Raw genomic sequence first — 13,819 nt, forward strand, 5'->3', positions numbered from 1 at the left:
TCCCTAAATTTTAGGAATGCTAATGTTTTATCATATGATTCAACTCCAATTTTATAGTCATAAATGGGCTAATTTTTCTGTGTGCTCCTTGGAACTTCTTAGATTGATATGTAACATGTATTCCATTAAGTATTAAACTACTCCCATTATTTATTCACTTGCGTTAGCCTTTCAAATCGGCTGAACTTTGAAAATTTGGCAAGGTTAGCGCTGGTAACTTGCTTATTTTTAGAAGAAAGTAGTTATATTTTTTAAGCTCCATTAAAATTGAAACTTCCTCTTGTGAGGGCGTTGAAAGTAGATAAATGAACTTACGGACCTCATAGGTGCTCATGAAGCTCCACAAGCTTGTGTACGACTTTTGTGAGTCCTTGATTTGTCCTCCTTGGAGGGATAAATATCTATCTTTACATTTCACATCTAGATAAAGGAGGTACTTCTTTGCACTTTCATAGACTTTCTTTTGATGGAGGTGGAGTTGATGTTTCAGTTGGTTTAACACTTTCCTTAGGCACTCCAGACGCATCTCCCACTAATTGCTGCAAACCAAGTTATCAGTACGATATACGATAGCGAAATTATAGAGATATTATAGTAAGGCATTGTTCATTAATATATTAAAGATGATAGGGGCATTGTGCTATCGAATTAGCATGATCAATTATTTGTATATCAATTGCTCTTTCTTGAATATCATCTTCCAAGTGTCTTGTTCATTTCTCAATGCTGAATGATAGCTAGATTTGAGATTTGGCTTGGGAAATTTGGTGAGAAGCTTCAGTTAGTCGAATACATTACCTATGAGTGAAAAAGGATAACAAATTTTCATCATTATTTTGTTATTTTGTTAATGGTGTGGTATCCAACGCAATCTTCACATCCTGTTCTTTTTGAGAGTCATTACAATGGGTATTTTACAAGGTTAACTTTTGGGTTGGATCACTCTATTTTTAAGCAAATATTTTTGACCAAGTTTTAAATATTATCTTTTTTATAGCCAAATGTTAGTACATCGAGAGATATGCTAATGATATATTTGACATGAGCTAGATGTCATGTTCGATGAACTACTTTGGTGGTAGGTCTTAGTGAAGCAAACTCGTCAATTAGCTTCTACTTTTATGTATCATTATGCTTTTAACCACAACAAAGAAAACAAGGCTTTTTTTCCATCCATTGGACAAACAAGTAAAAACATTAGTGATATAGATGGGGAAGACAGAAAGTAAAATTTTTGACACAAAAAATTCGACTGTACAAGGAATAGTTCATGCACAGCCTACTGGTAAAAAATTAGGCATAATTGAAGCTGCTTGACTAAGCAAGCAAAGAATATAGAAAAATACGGCTTCCACTCAATCCTGAGATGAGATCAAGAGTTTGATTAATTAAATCAACGATAATTATATCTGGGTTGCATATTGTGGAGAATTCGAATGGATTAAGATTATTGAAAATTTGATGATCGGATCTGTTAATGAAGACTTTCATTGGTAGCAACTCACAGATCCTATTATTGAGATTGAATATCAAGCTGTCAGGACTTCATGGGTGAATGCCAGGATAACGTAGTTCCTAACTCATAGCAAGGAACTGTTGGCCAACGTTGATGATTTTTCTTGCTTGGTATTGTAATCGTGTTTATAATGGATATGCTGTAATCCTTCATAAATAGGAAGGTCCTTCCTTCTTCGGTGAATTGGCACTGGTAAGATTTCTAGTGTAGATAACTTACATGTGTTAATATTGCTTGCCAAAGATGGCCTAGTATATACCTAGGTGAACTTCCTTACATGTTTTGCTGTACTTGTCCTTTGTGGTTATGAATTTGAATTTACACTATCAATTTTCTTTCATCCTTGATCCTATTTTGGATCCGGCCCTAAGAATAAGGCTTGGATGGGTTTTGGTATTTCACTCTAATTCGTGCATTGGATTATCATAAATGTTATTTTTCTGTCACTATTGATGATGATGCTGGTCCCTTCTCATATGATTTATATTTTTAGAGTAATAGCTCATGTGTGCCTCATTGGAGGACTACCTTATGCTTTGTTCTTTGGCATTATCATTTAGAGAGAGATGGGACTGTCTTGTGCATGGTATTTAGCATGTTGTTATGCACTATTGCACCATTTGTTTCTTTTCCATCCTTCCAGTTTTAAAATGGAAGAGTTCAGGGCACAACTTCAATATTTTTTTCTCTGTGTGGCCAGATATCTGACAATGCTCATAAAACTTACTAGAGGCATTGTTTTTACGAGAAGGGTTAGTTTTTGTATATCTCTTTATTTTTGTAGACATAGGCTCTTTTTGATGATATTGTGTTTTCTATTTTTTTTTTTAGTTCTTTCATTTTATAGTAATTGGTATTATATTGGCTTGGCTAAGATTTGAAATCAAATATGGTAGATTTAAGGGTAAATCAAATTCTTTTTGTAGTCATTGATAGTTTTTGGCATTTTCTTAGATTGGCATTTGTTCACTAACATTTCATATGGGCAATGGATAAAGCTGATGTTTAATCAATAGCTTAAATTATTCCTAAGCGAGCATTCAACCATACAAAAGCTTGGCATATAATTTTCAATAGGGCAAAGCCACCTATCATTTGTGCCGTTATTGTATAAAATAAAATAAATCTCTAGCTGGTTAATCAATGCATCTAATATTTAGTCGTTGATTGCTTGATCATAACTTGGGATTTTTATCTTGAGAGGCCTTGCTTTCTACTTATTTGATTAGCGACAATCACATTTTGATTAGCAACAGTTAACTGGGGGGCTTTAGTTCTTGTAGCCATTTGAGGAGGACAGGACTTGGGATGCTAGAGTTTTGTGCAAAAACATAATTTGTTAGTCAATAAAATTTGACTTGGGTAACTCTATCTTAGTAGTCATTTGCTCATACAATACATTCCCTTATTTCATTTTTTAAATATTTCTGTCTCGTGCTTTCACTTGTTTTGTGGCTCTTTAAGAGTGTCTAAGGAAAGAAATTATTCTCCAATGCCTAGGTAACCCTTTTTTATTTGTACAATGCGCCAAGGAATGACACTGAAATATCAACTTGATTTGTGCTATCTTCCCAATGTTATGACGTAAGATACATTGAGAAATAGAATAAATAGGACAATGTTATAGGAATTTTTGGGAAGAATGCCGATGATCTATGAATCAAAATATGAGCACCTCATTGTAAATTTTATTGTTGTAAAAGGTTTCCCTTTAGGGTTGTGATTATTTGATAAATACAATAAGTTCCCCTCCATTCATAGATTATTTTCTTTTTGGACATCTTGCAAATTGTTGATTTCTTCTCAGGTTTTGTAGACTGCTAATAAATTCCTTCCTTTCTTTGCAGGTTTATGATAGTGGTCATTAGTTCAATGGTTTTGACATCTTCAGCAGTATGTTGCCATAATAGCAACAAAAATTTTTTAGCTTCCATAAGAGGCAGTGGAGCTAGTGTCCTAGTATTTCATATAGATGATGATTTCGATGGTTTGAGGAGGCTAACGATAGTATGAAGAGGAGAAGAGAGGAGAGGAGAAGGTAGGGAGGGTCTAGGAGAATTCATATTGATTTTTATTTAAGGAATCCAAACTTTCATAGACATTTACAATGGAATTTTTATTTTATCTTCTAGTTTATTTAATCCTAAAATATTCATACATCCAGCAGAAGTCTATACTTTCTAAACTAACCCCCCAAAACAAATAAACCTTATTTAGAACAATTTAAATTAATTACTTTCTACAATTGATCAATCAGGTGCCAATTCCTACATTCCCCTTGTGTATATCAAAATATCTCAATGACAAGTTAAGCTAGGGTCATGCCAGCTCAAGGCAAATCTATAGAATTAGAGAGATAAAATGACCTCATCAGGGCTTACTCGCCCATTTACAAGACCTTCTCATCTATTCAGGGAGCCTATTTGCCCATGCTCAGGCTCAAAGGACTACTAGCCTAAGTTATGGAGCTACTTGTTGATGTTGGCAACACTTCTGTGTACAGCGTCATTTGATTGATGCCTGAAGCTAAATATTAATCTCGGAATTTTTTCTCTAAGAACTTATATCTTCTTTCTTCTGCTTAGATCCACTCTATGTTCATTGTTCTATTAAACCTTAAGGTATTTATTGTAAAGGTTATGTCATCATCTGCAGATATATTACAAATTTGGATCTAACATCTTGATTTCCATTCAATTGTCCATATATCTTGTATTCTCATTCTTATCATCAAGTGTCTAATCGACAATCCATTTCCATCTATAAACCCATGATGACTTGATTTTCAGCCTCAAGAGCAGGGTTTGGGAATTACCACCAATAATAGTCTTCATTCGCTGATTAATCTGTGGAGATTTTAACGATTCCAGTTCCTTTGATCTATGCATTTCTACTGCCCAAATAATAATGCTGGGAAATCTGATTAATTATCCCCTTGATTTTATTTCCATATCAATTAGAGGCTCTGTTTTTTTTTTCCAAAATTTACATTTTTAGTAGTATCAATTATGTCTACTTTTTGGATCAGTGGGCTGCACACTATCTTTATATAGCTGTTATTTTTTCTTTTTAGCATAAATTTTCTATTCCCAACCAGAAATGTCAGCTCTATAACACTACTGCTAATGGCAGCCTCAACACCCTTAGTCCCTCTCCATCCTTCGATCTCCTCAAACAATCTTCCTCCCGTCAACCATATATTGATCTCCACCTTTATCCTCCATCACAGTGCTGATTAGACTGCTTCGGGTGCTTCATCTGTGCACTTGCCCCTCTCATTCCTCCGCAGATGCCATTGTATCTCAGCCTAGAATTGATGGTTATATCGAGTGTTATTTTTGTTGCTTGCTGCACTTATTATAGTAGAATTGCTTGCTTCTGCCTTCTGAAGAGGATGGATTGCTTCTCTTCAGTGGGGAACCCTTTGTTCTCTTCAGCATAGAGCCCATCGGTATTCTTCCGCAAGGAACCCATCAGTACTCTTCACCAATTTTTTTATTTGTTTTTCAAACCATTTCCCCATTTGTATTTTTCCACCTGTCTTTGCTTGAATTTGAGGCTGTTTAGGAATGTTGATAAACAGTTTGAGGCTCGGTATTTTTTGGAGGAAGAGATGTGGATGGGTTATGATGCGATGGTGTTGAGATTGATAGGGATATGTTGGTATGATGACAATTATATGGGACTAATGGTGCTTAGAAACTTGGAAGATGACTGTTAAGGGTAGGAGAGAGAGTTTTGGGGGAGCAAAAATAAGATGCGTCTGTAAGGGATTTACATATTGGTCATAAGGTGTACACCCCTACTTTGGGGATGATAAGGGCTTTATGCTTTAAAATAAAGTTATACGAGCCAAGCTATTTTTTCAACAAATTTGAAAACAACAATAGCTTGAATATATGAGAAACCTAAGTGAGCGAAGTAACTTGGATTTCATATCATTCAAGTCCAGCATATTTGGATACTTAATGCTTAATCAATAGACAAATAATTGTTCAAAACAATCTTCAATTAGATGCTAGTCTTGTTTCTCTGTCTCTCTCTTTTTTCGGAGGTAATGCTATATTTTGTTTTGCTGTAAAGGGGCTGTTTGGTAGAGCCAAAAGTCTAAATTCGCTTACACAAATCCAACTCCCCTTAAACTTGATTTTGGCTTTGTTTCAGTCTAAATCCCGGATTTACTAAATCTGGGATTTTGATGGATTTATTAAATCTTGATTTACCAGATTTACTAATTGCAGCCAAACAGCCCTGATGAATGAGTTTTTAACAAACTTTTTGTATGCAGATTGGGCCTTTCCAAGCTTCTCAAAGTGATAAAACCAAATTGAAAGTCAAGCTTAGGCTAAATCTGCATGGAATTGTTTTTGTAGAATCAGCAACAGTAAGTAACTTTAATTTGCATGATGTTTTATTTTCTTATAAACATTACTTCTACATCAAATTGAAAATTCTGAATGCTGCAATTCAGTTGATTGACGATGAGATGACTCTTCCGAGGGGCACAAGCCAGACAGATTTGGATAATTCAGAACCTGAAACAACTACAGGAGTTTCTACTGAGAATGGAGCGGTTGCAACGTCTAATCACGTTAGTCATTCATGTTTTCAGTAATTTTCTTTGTTAATACCCTGTAACTACATGTTGAGGGGATCACTTTCTTACCGTCGCAATGTCTTTTTAATTTTTAGACAGGTTACAATTTTAGGTGCAAAAACATTAAAAAACCATAAGAGAATAATGGTTAACTTTTTCAATAGTTCTATAAATTTTTGTTTAATTACCCTATTTTGCTTATCTAGCTTAAATTGCGCTCCCGTAATCATTCATTTTTAATACTGACTTGAGGCTGATTGGTCACGACTCTTCATCTCCAGTAAGAAGTCATGGGTATGAAACCTCCCAAAAAAATATAAACATTTATTTTAATATTCTTAATTTATTGAAATTATTGAAATCTTACTAATGAAAATGGATTAAATTATTTTTAAGATACCTCAATAATCTATTGAACTTAATGTAAGCCTTTTTTTTTTTTTTTTGTGCAATTTCATGATTCTGGTGGGTGTGGCTGTGGGTTAATAGGGAATTTGCTAAAGTATTTAGTGGTTGTGGAGATTTTCTATTACTTTAAATATTGCAGTTAGTTTACAAATCCGGCCATCACAACATTTGAAATGACAACAATCTAATGAATTTCATCTTAGTTTTGCCCAAGACCGGCATGTTTGCTTAAATGATACTGCAGTGGATAAATAAAATGTTAAAAATGCATATGATATTATAGTATAGCAATTTCACTTGATTAATGCAGAAATATATTCAAGTTGTTTGACAGACTCACAGAGCATGCTGTTATATATGCCAATTTTGAAATAACGGTCATTTGAATATGCGCCATAAGCATCTGAATATCTCGTGCATTCATGTGCGCAATCGCATTTAGATTTATGAATGCATAATGTTCAAGCAATTATTGATTTTTCTCTCACATTTGAGTATAAAAATAATAGGGGTCATGTGCCTACTATTGGGGGTATTCCAAATTTGTGCCTGTTTTTTTAGATTTGAAGCTTTTTATTCTTTTTTTATGTCAATATTATTAACATCTGATTTGGTTAAGGCATGATAATGGAAAAATAGGATGTATTGTTGCATGGCACAGATGAGCGCCCTTTATGATGGATGGTTTTTTTCTGGGTGGCTGTGGATATTCTTGCTATATCATTGAGATGCATGGAAATGATCTTATGAACGTTATTTCTTATAAAATGTGGATGCATGAATGCACTCCATAGTTCTTGTTCTGAAGCTGATATGTTTTTCTTTGTTGTGATTACGTGTTCCAAGGACAACAGGTAATGGATTATCTCCTCTTTGCAATTTTTTTATTTTATTTGTCTTTTCCTAAGGCAATATTAAGATCAGAGGCCTAGAAATTGAAATGATAGAATGACGATCAAATATGTGATTACTAATTTTAAAATATTGATGTAAAAAATGTTACTGCCTGCGGATGATCAAATCTCATCATGAAGTTAATGGATGGTTCTGAATGAGGATGTTCATCGAGAAAGAGGAGTTTTTGGGTTGAGCTAATTCCTATTAGGGAGAGTGTGGTAATTGGAGAGAGAGAGAAATATAACAAGTAAATAAAGGATTTTAAGTGATTTTTTAAAACCAAAAATTGACTATGCATTGAAAGTGATTTCAATTAATGGTAATTAAGTACTAGATGAATGCTTGCTTCTCTTAAAATGGAGAAAGAAGAGAAGAGAGAGAGAGAAGAGAGAGACTGATAGGATGGATTGTTGGTAAATCTCCTGAATTATGTGGGCCCCGCTCGACTTAATAGGAAATTACTAGCACATAGATTAATGACATCTACCTACAAATTAATCTTATAATAGTATTTAGATTGCAATCCATATATTTTTGCTTTATTGGTCCCTCTCTAATATTTTCTTTATAAAAGTCTTGTAGAAGGTTTATAAATACTTTTTTTCTTTGTACAAGGAATTAGTTCAGTTTTATGGGTCCCGACACTTATAACTTTTTCCTTCGATAAAATGAATTCTCCTACTATTGTCATAGGTTTTTTTGTCTTTGCTTTTTCACATAATTTCATTGTTTATTGCACTAATTTTATAACATGATGTATAATAGCGTCTTTTTTTATTTCAATGATGACAACAATGATGTATGAAATTTTTTTTGGATTGCAACTCCATATATTCACTTTGTTAGGTTAAAATGCGGGTTATTTTCACGCAATTGCATTTTTACATAATATGACTAGGATTTGTTGAAATTGCCTAATTGTGGATGTCAAATAAGCAATGGAAGGATAGAAAGGTTTTATCTCAAACTATCAAATCAAAATTTACAGGATGTCTTAAAGGAGAAGACAACGAGTGCATTATGGTTGAAATTGGAATATACTTATACATGACGAAAAGTCTTACCAATAAATTGCATTTTGAAACAATATTTGTACTCCCACTTGGTGGTTGTTTACTGTTAAGTACCTCACTACCTTTAAAGGGAGGTCTCAAAAATGGACACATGCAATATTTAGAGATATTATCTTATATGATTGAGGGCACTTATTTTTGATAAAATTTATGATACTCTATTTTCTAAAGAGAAATTTAAGCAAATGTGGATAAATCAAATACCTAGACCGCAGATGTGGATAAATTTATGATACCTAAACTGCCTTTGTCCTCGTTGTCCCTGCACAAGATAGCACTTTTCTTACTATCCTGCAGTCCATAAACCTTTCTCTTGCTGCCCCTAGCAGTCCCAACCCTCCACCTCGTTGTCGCTACTGTTCTAGGCCTTCTGCCTCGCTTCCATTACAGTTCCAACCCCTCCTTTGCTGTTTTCAGCAAACCCCAATTGCCCATTCCAGCCACCTATTACCACTCCCCAACCAACTAGTCGTACTAGCATTCACATGTAGAGAAGACGGGGGTCCGCGTGCGTAGGGCTTTATCAAAGGTATGTATGTATTTAATAAGAATTTTGGACTTCTAATTTTAGTATATGTATATATGTGTGTGTGTGTCTATATATATATATTATGAAAAGCCCAAGGGCTGATTTTATTGAAATAGAAAATGATACATAAAATTTGTATGAGAAGAACCCAAAAAAGGCACCAAACCATACGATACAAGTACAATAATACCCAACAAAAGGATACAGATTGACTCAATAAAATATAAAACAAATTTAAAACATGTAGAAAATAAGTAGCTAGGGATGAGCCAGTTTAGTCCTGCCTCTTCTTCTAGTTTTAAGAGCGGAACCAGATAACAAACTTTGAAGAGATGTGCCATTGTCAGGAGTCACCAAAGTATCATCCATTGTTTCCAAGTTAGAGTGAGCCCCCAGCCCCAGCTTTCTTCTTCCGCCGAGAAGTGTGAATTGTTACCTTTGCACCTGATGTTTCTTGAATAGGAGCTATGAGACTATCCTGATTTTCGGTTCGAGCATTATCCATTGTAGTATGGTCAGGAAAAGGGATCTCAGGGGCAGACACCAACTCATGTCTTGTGGTGATCCCCTCCTTAGGTTGGCTGTCAGGTTTGTTGGGAGCGTGTTCAGGCACATGAGGTGGACTAATAGTGTGTTCCTGCTTTTGACTATTGGCTCTCAACTGTGGGTGCAATCTGAAACATTTCTCCTGTGGGCGTCCAAACATCTTGCAGTACTTTCAATAGTATGATTTTTGTTCCATAATGATTTTTTGCCAATAATCATTGTGAGCAGATCCAAGTCAGACTTCCAAGTCAGACTTCATCCAAGTCAGACTTCTTCTACATCTGGTAATGTAATATCTCGTTCAATCAATATCCTTACAATAGAGGGCTTTGAGAAATAAATTGTAGGAAAATCTACCTGCAAAGGTTTTTCAAGGATAGTCCCAATTACATATAAGATAGTTAGGTCAAATAAATGAAGCTTGAGTTCAGGTAATGAGAACCAGATAAGTGCAATTGAGGGTTCTTGACTGGGATCAAAATTGGGGGTCCATTTGAGCAATTTCATATGTTTGCCCTCAATTGTGATGAATTTCTTTGAGAAAATTCTCGTGTAATCATCTTCTGTGCTCAGCTGTATCATAACATGCTTTCCATCGAAATGACCCACATGCCAATCCCCAACAAGTTTGAAATCTTAAAAAACCTTCATGATGATCTCCACCTTAGGGCAATCTAATTGGAACTTTCCAACTAGTGTAAATTTATATTTTCCTGCGCGAGTTGAAATTTCAGCTTAAGAAAAAAAATTGCTGGTTTGCCCGCCTTTTTCTCTACTTTTCTTATGAGGTTGCAATCGTCATTTCCTGCAACAGAATCATGGTAAATCTGCGGGAGTACCACACTATCTGCGAGGTGAAAATGAGAGTTGCGTTTGGAAAATGAGAGTTGCTAGAAGGGTTTGGCGGAGCAGAGAAGGGTGGGGGGGGTTTATCGCCGGCGAGAGTGGCGGCGTAGGAAAGCCCTGAGGCCATTACCGCAGCCAGTGCCAACCTGCAGCACAGTGAGAAGTTGCACGAGTGGCGAAAGGCTCTGTCGCAGGCGACAGAGGCAGAGCTGAGCAGACCGGGTGGTTCTGCGCAGAGGAGACGCAGCAGGATGTCGAGCGGTCGAGCGGCTCTGTGGCAGACGAGACGCAACAAGGTCGTGTAGCTTTGTCAGCAGACGAGACGCAGGCTCGAGCAGCTCTGTCGCAGACACAGGCACGACCGGAGCAGGAGCACTCGCCATACGAGACGCGAGGAAGCAGACGATGCAAGAAGAAGCAGACGACGCGAGAGGAAGCCCGAAGCCAAATGACACTAGGGTTCGCCATGTGTGTGTGTGTGTGTGTGTGTATATATATATATATATATATATATATTATAAATATGTATATATGTGTGTGTGTGTAACTTGAATTTACATAAAATGAAGTAATAAAATGTAATATTTAAATAATGAAAAGCTAATTGCTAGACTTCTAACTTTAGGGGAGTCGACGTCAGGTCAAATTAATCGACATTGAGGTTGGTTCTTGTATTTTTAAGATATAATAATATTTTGGTTATTTTCAACTATTTTGCATTAGTAATTGATGATATTGGTACAAGCTTTATTTAATTTATATGTGTTTTTTTATTGGTCATATTATTATGAATGTTTGTAGCTACTTACTATAATGCATTGTTTACTGCTATATATAATATATTGAATTAAATGAGATGAACACATGATATGTTTATACTGATTGCTTGTATGTGCATGACTGAATATGATGAAGTCACCTCTTTATGATACTAACGGAGGAACACTAAAGTACTCGTGCATGTAAATAACAAAGAATATTGATATTGAAGTATTTTAAGTGGTACAATTTTTAGAGATGCTCCTGTGACGGTTGTATAGATATATAATAATATAGATACGTTATTGATATAATAAGATTCATTAAATAACATCTCAAATATTTATATTGATTTGTTTAAAACTTAAATGGAATGCATATTGTTTTCTTTTCCCATGTGTTACTGTTGTTTAGGAGAATGAGTATTCATTAATTTTATTTAGCTTACTGTTGTTTTAAATTAACATTTCAAGTTTAATTAAGTATTAAAAGATAAGCGATAGAAGAAAAAATATTTATAGAAGATGCGGACAACCAATAACGAGATAAATTTAAATATACTGATTTAATTTAATTTGAGTAGTGACTCTTTCATTTGTAAAATGATAAATGAATATGAAAAAAAATTAATTACTTTTGTTCGACCGTTAGGTTTCGTCTTGATTAATTCCAAACTCCGGGCCAGGTCAAGTAATTTAATTTTCTTTAGTAATCTTGATGATAAATGGTATAAATATTATGTTGAAGGTCGGTAAAATTTTTTTGTTATGATAAAGGGGTAGAATTGGGTTATATGCTTTATATAATTCTTTATAGTGGTAGTTATTGCAATAGTTATTACTTATTTCATTAAGATGATGAAGCAACTAGATTTTCCATGTACACATTGGGCACATTTGTGAGAATGAGATGATTGAATTAGAAAAAGAGGACTCCTTGATGACCAAAGCATTACTGAATTAAATTTTTGTGAGCATTGCGTATTTGAAAAGTAGAAGAGAGTTAAGTTCAATACATTCAAAATATTGAAGTCAATTAGGTAGGCTTAATGGGTCCAATATGACCTGTGGAGGTTGACTGTATTGGAGTTGCGCGTTCATCCTGACATGCACATGACAATGGCTAAGCATGAAAATGAGGCATCACACTTTTTCCTTTTCCCTTTTTCAAAATTTTTTTCCCTTTTTCAATTTTTTTATGTAAGTTCAAGTTGACTACTATATACCCATTTTTAGGGTTTCAATCATTGCTGTCATTGATCTTAGTTATTATTTGCTAGCCTATGTTATCAGAAGGATGAAGAGAAAGCGGACCATTGATCTCATGTGTGTGTGTTTTTTTTGGCACTATTGGGAAGGAATAAGTCAATGATGTAGGGAGTTGCTAGAGAAGCAACTCCATTGGAAATGATTCCTAAAAAATTGAGTCGTCTTGAGCCATTAAGGTGGATTTAGGTTTCACATTGACAGGGCAAAGTGCAGGGCCAAAAATGCTGGTTATTTTATTGGAAATGTTGACTTCTTTCCAATTTGTGTTTCTTTGACGAGGAAATCTAACATGAGCTATCACTATTGATACTAGCTTTGTGGGGAGAGAGACATGCTAGCCAATGGGAATTTGGAATAAGTTTGAGCTGGGGTGTTGTCATTGGCTAGGTTGTCCATGGACTTGTCATTTGAAGTTACCTATGTCCCACTGTTAGGATAATATTGGGATGGTAGGGAGCTTGTGGATCCTCAATTTGGGAAGTTGACCATGAATAGTAGTAGAGACTGGAGGATAGAAGGAAAGGAGCTATTGAGTAGGAGAACATGATGCGGTGCTAATGAGAGAGGAGTCAGTACCAAGACCTTTATTGTGATGGATGGAGGGCATTCAAGGCTTTTTTCTATATAAAAAAAAAATTAGTTGGCATTTAAGTTGTCATACTTCATGAGAAGATTCATAATCTGATTCTTCTCTTTGGGAACATGCTTAGCCCCCAAAAAGTGCTTAAATTTAGGAGTCAACGTGGAGGATGAGCCATCTTTGGATTGAAGCATACCATCCCTCGCCAGTAGTTCCATGAACTTTGCCTGGGTGATGTAGGAGCTGTTGGCAGGGTTATAAGAATCAATAAATTTGGGATATATCTCACCAATGTGCCCTATTAATTGGTCACTCATGCTTCCTGGAAACTCAATGTGTCAATAAGAGAAAAAATATTGAATGATAAAATCTCATTGTGACATTGATGGGTGACACTTGGAGAATAATGTTCATTGAGAGACATAGGACTTGTTCTCCAGGAGAGGGGACCTTTCATGCCTAGTCTTTTCTTATTTTAGAAAGAGAGCACAAGATTTTAAATTGTTAGACTTGGCGACTGTCCATTTATCAAGGGGAGAGATTTCACTAAGTTACGGAGGAAGGTCCACTTCTCCGTAGATGCAGCTGGGCAAAAATCACAGGTGAGATAATTTTAAATAGTTCAAGCCTCATTGAATGGTGACCTAATTATGCGATATTATCTTAAAATGTGGATATCCATGATTCAATGCAAAAAATGAGATTTTATAGTAGTTTGAAACCATCATTACATAATACTATCTATCTATCTATCCATCCATATATACACACACACACGCAGATATATATATATATATATA

General features: G+C 35.1%; 1 protein-coding gene across 2 annotated transcripts in view; it reads left to right on the plus strand.

The window, feature by feature from the left end:
• Positions 1-13,819, plus strand: part of LOC110034100 (heat shock 70 kDa protein 16) — a 43,533-nt gene that overhangs the window by 15,704 nt on the left and 14,010 nt on the right. For both annotated transcript variants that reach the window (XM_020738364.1, XM_020738363.1), the window contains exons 3-4: positions 5,805-5,900; positions 5,988-6,107. In XM_020738364.1, the coding sequence (XP_020594023.1) occupies positions 5,805-5,900; positions 5,988-6,107 (216 nt within the window). The remainder of the gene's footprint in view (positions 1-5,804; positions 5,901-5,987; positions 6,108-13,819) is intronic.

The sequence above is a fragment of the Phalaenopsis equestris genome, unplaced genomic scaffold (genome assembly GCF_001263595.1).
Source record: "Phalaenopsis equestris unplaced genomic scaffold, ASM126359v1 Scaffold001343, whole genome shotgun sequence".
Taxonomy (NCBI): Eukaryota; Viridiplantae; Streptophyta; class Magnoliopsida; order Asparagales; family Orchidaceae; genus Phalaenopsis; species Phalaenopsis equestris.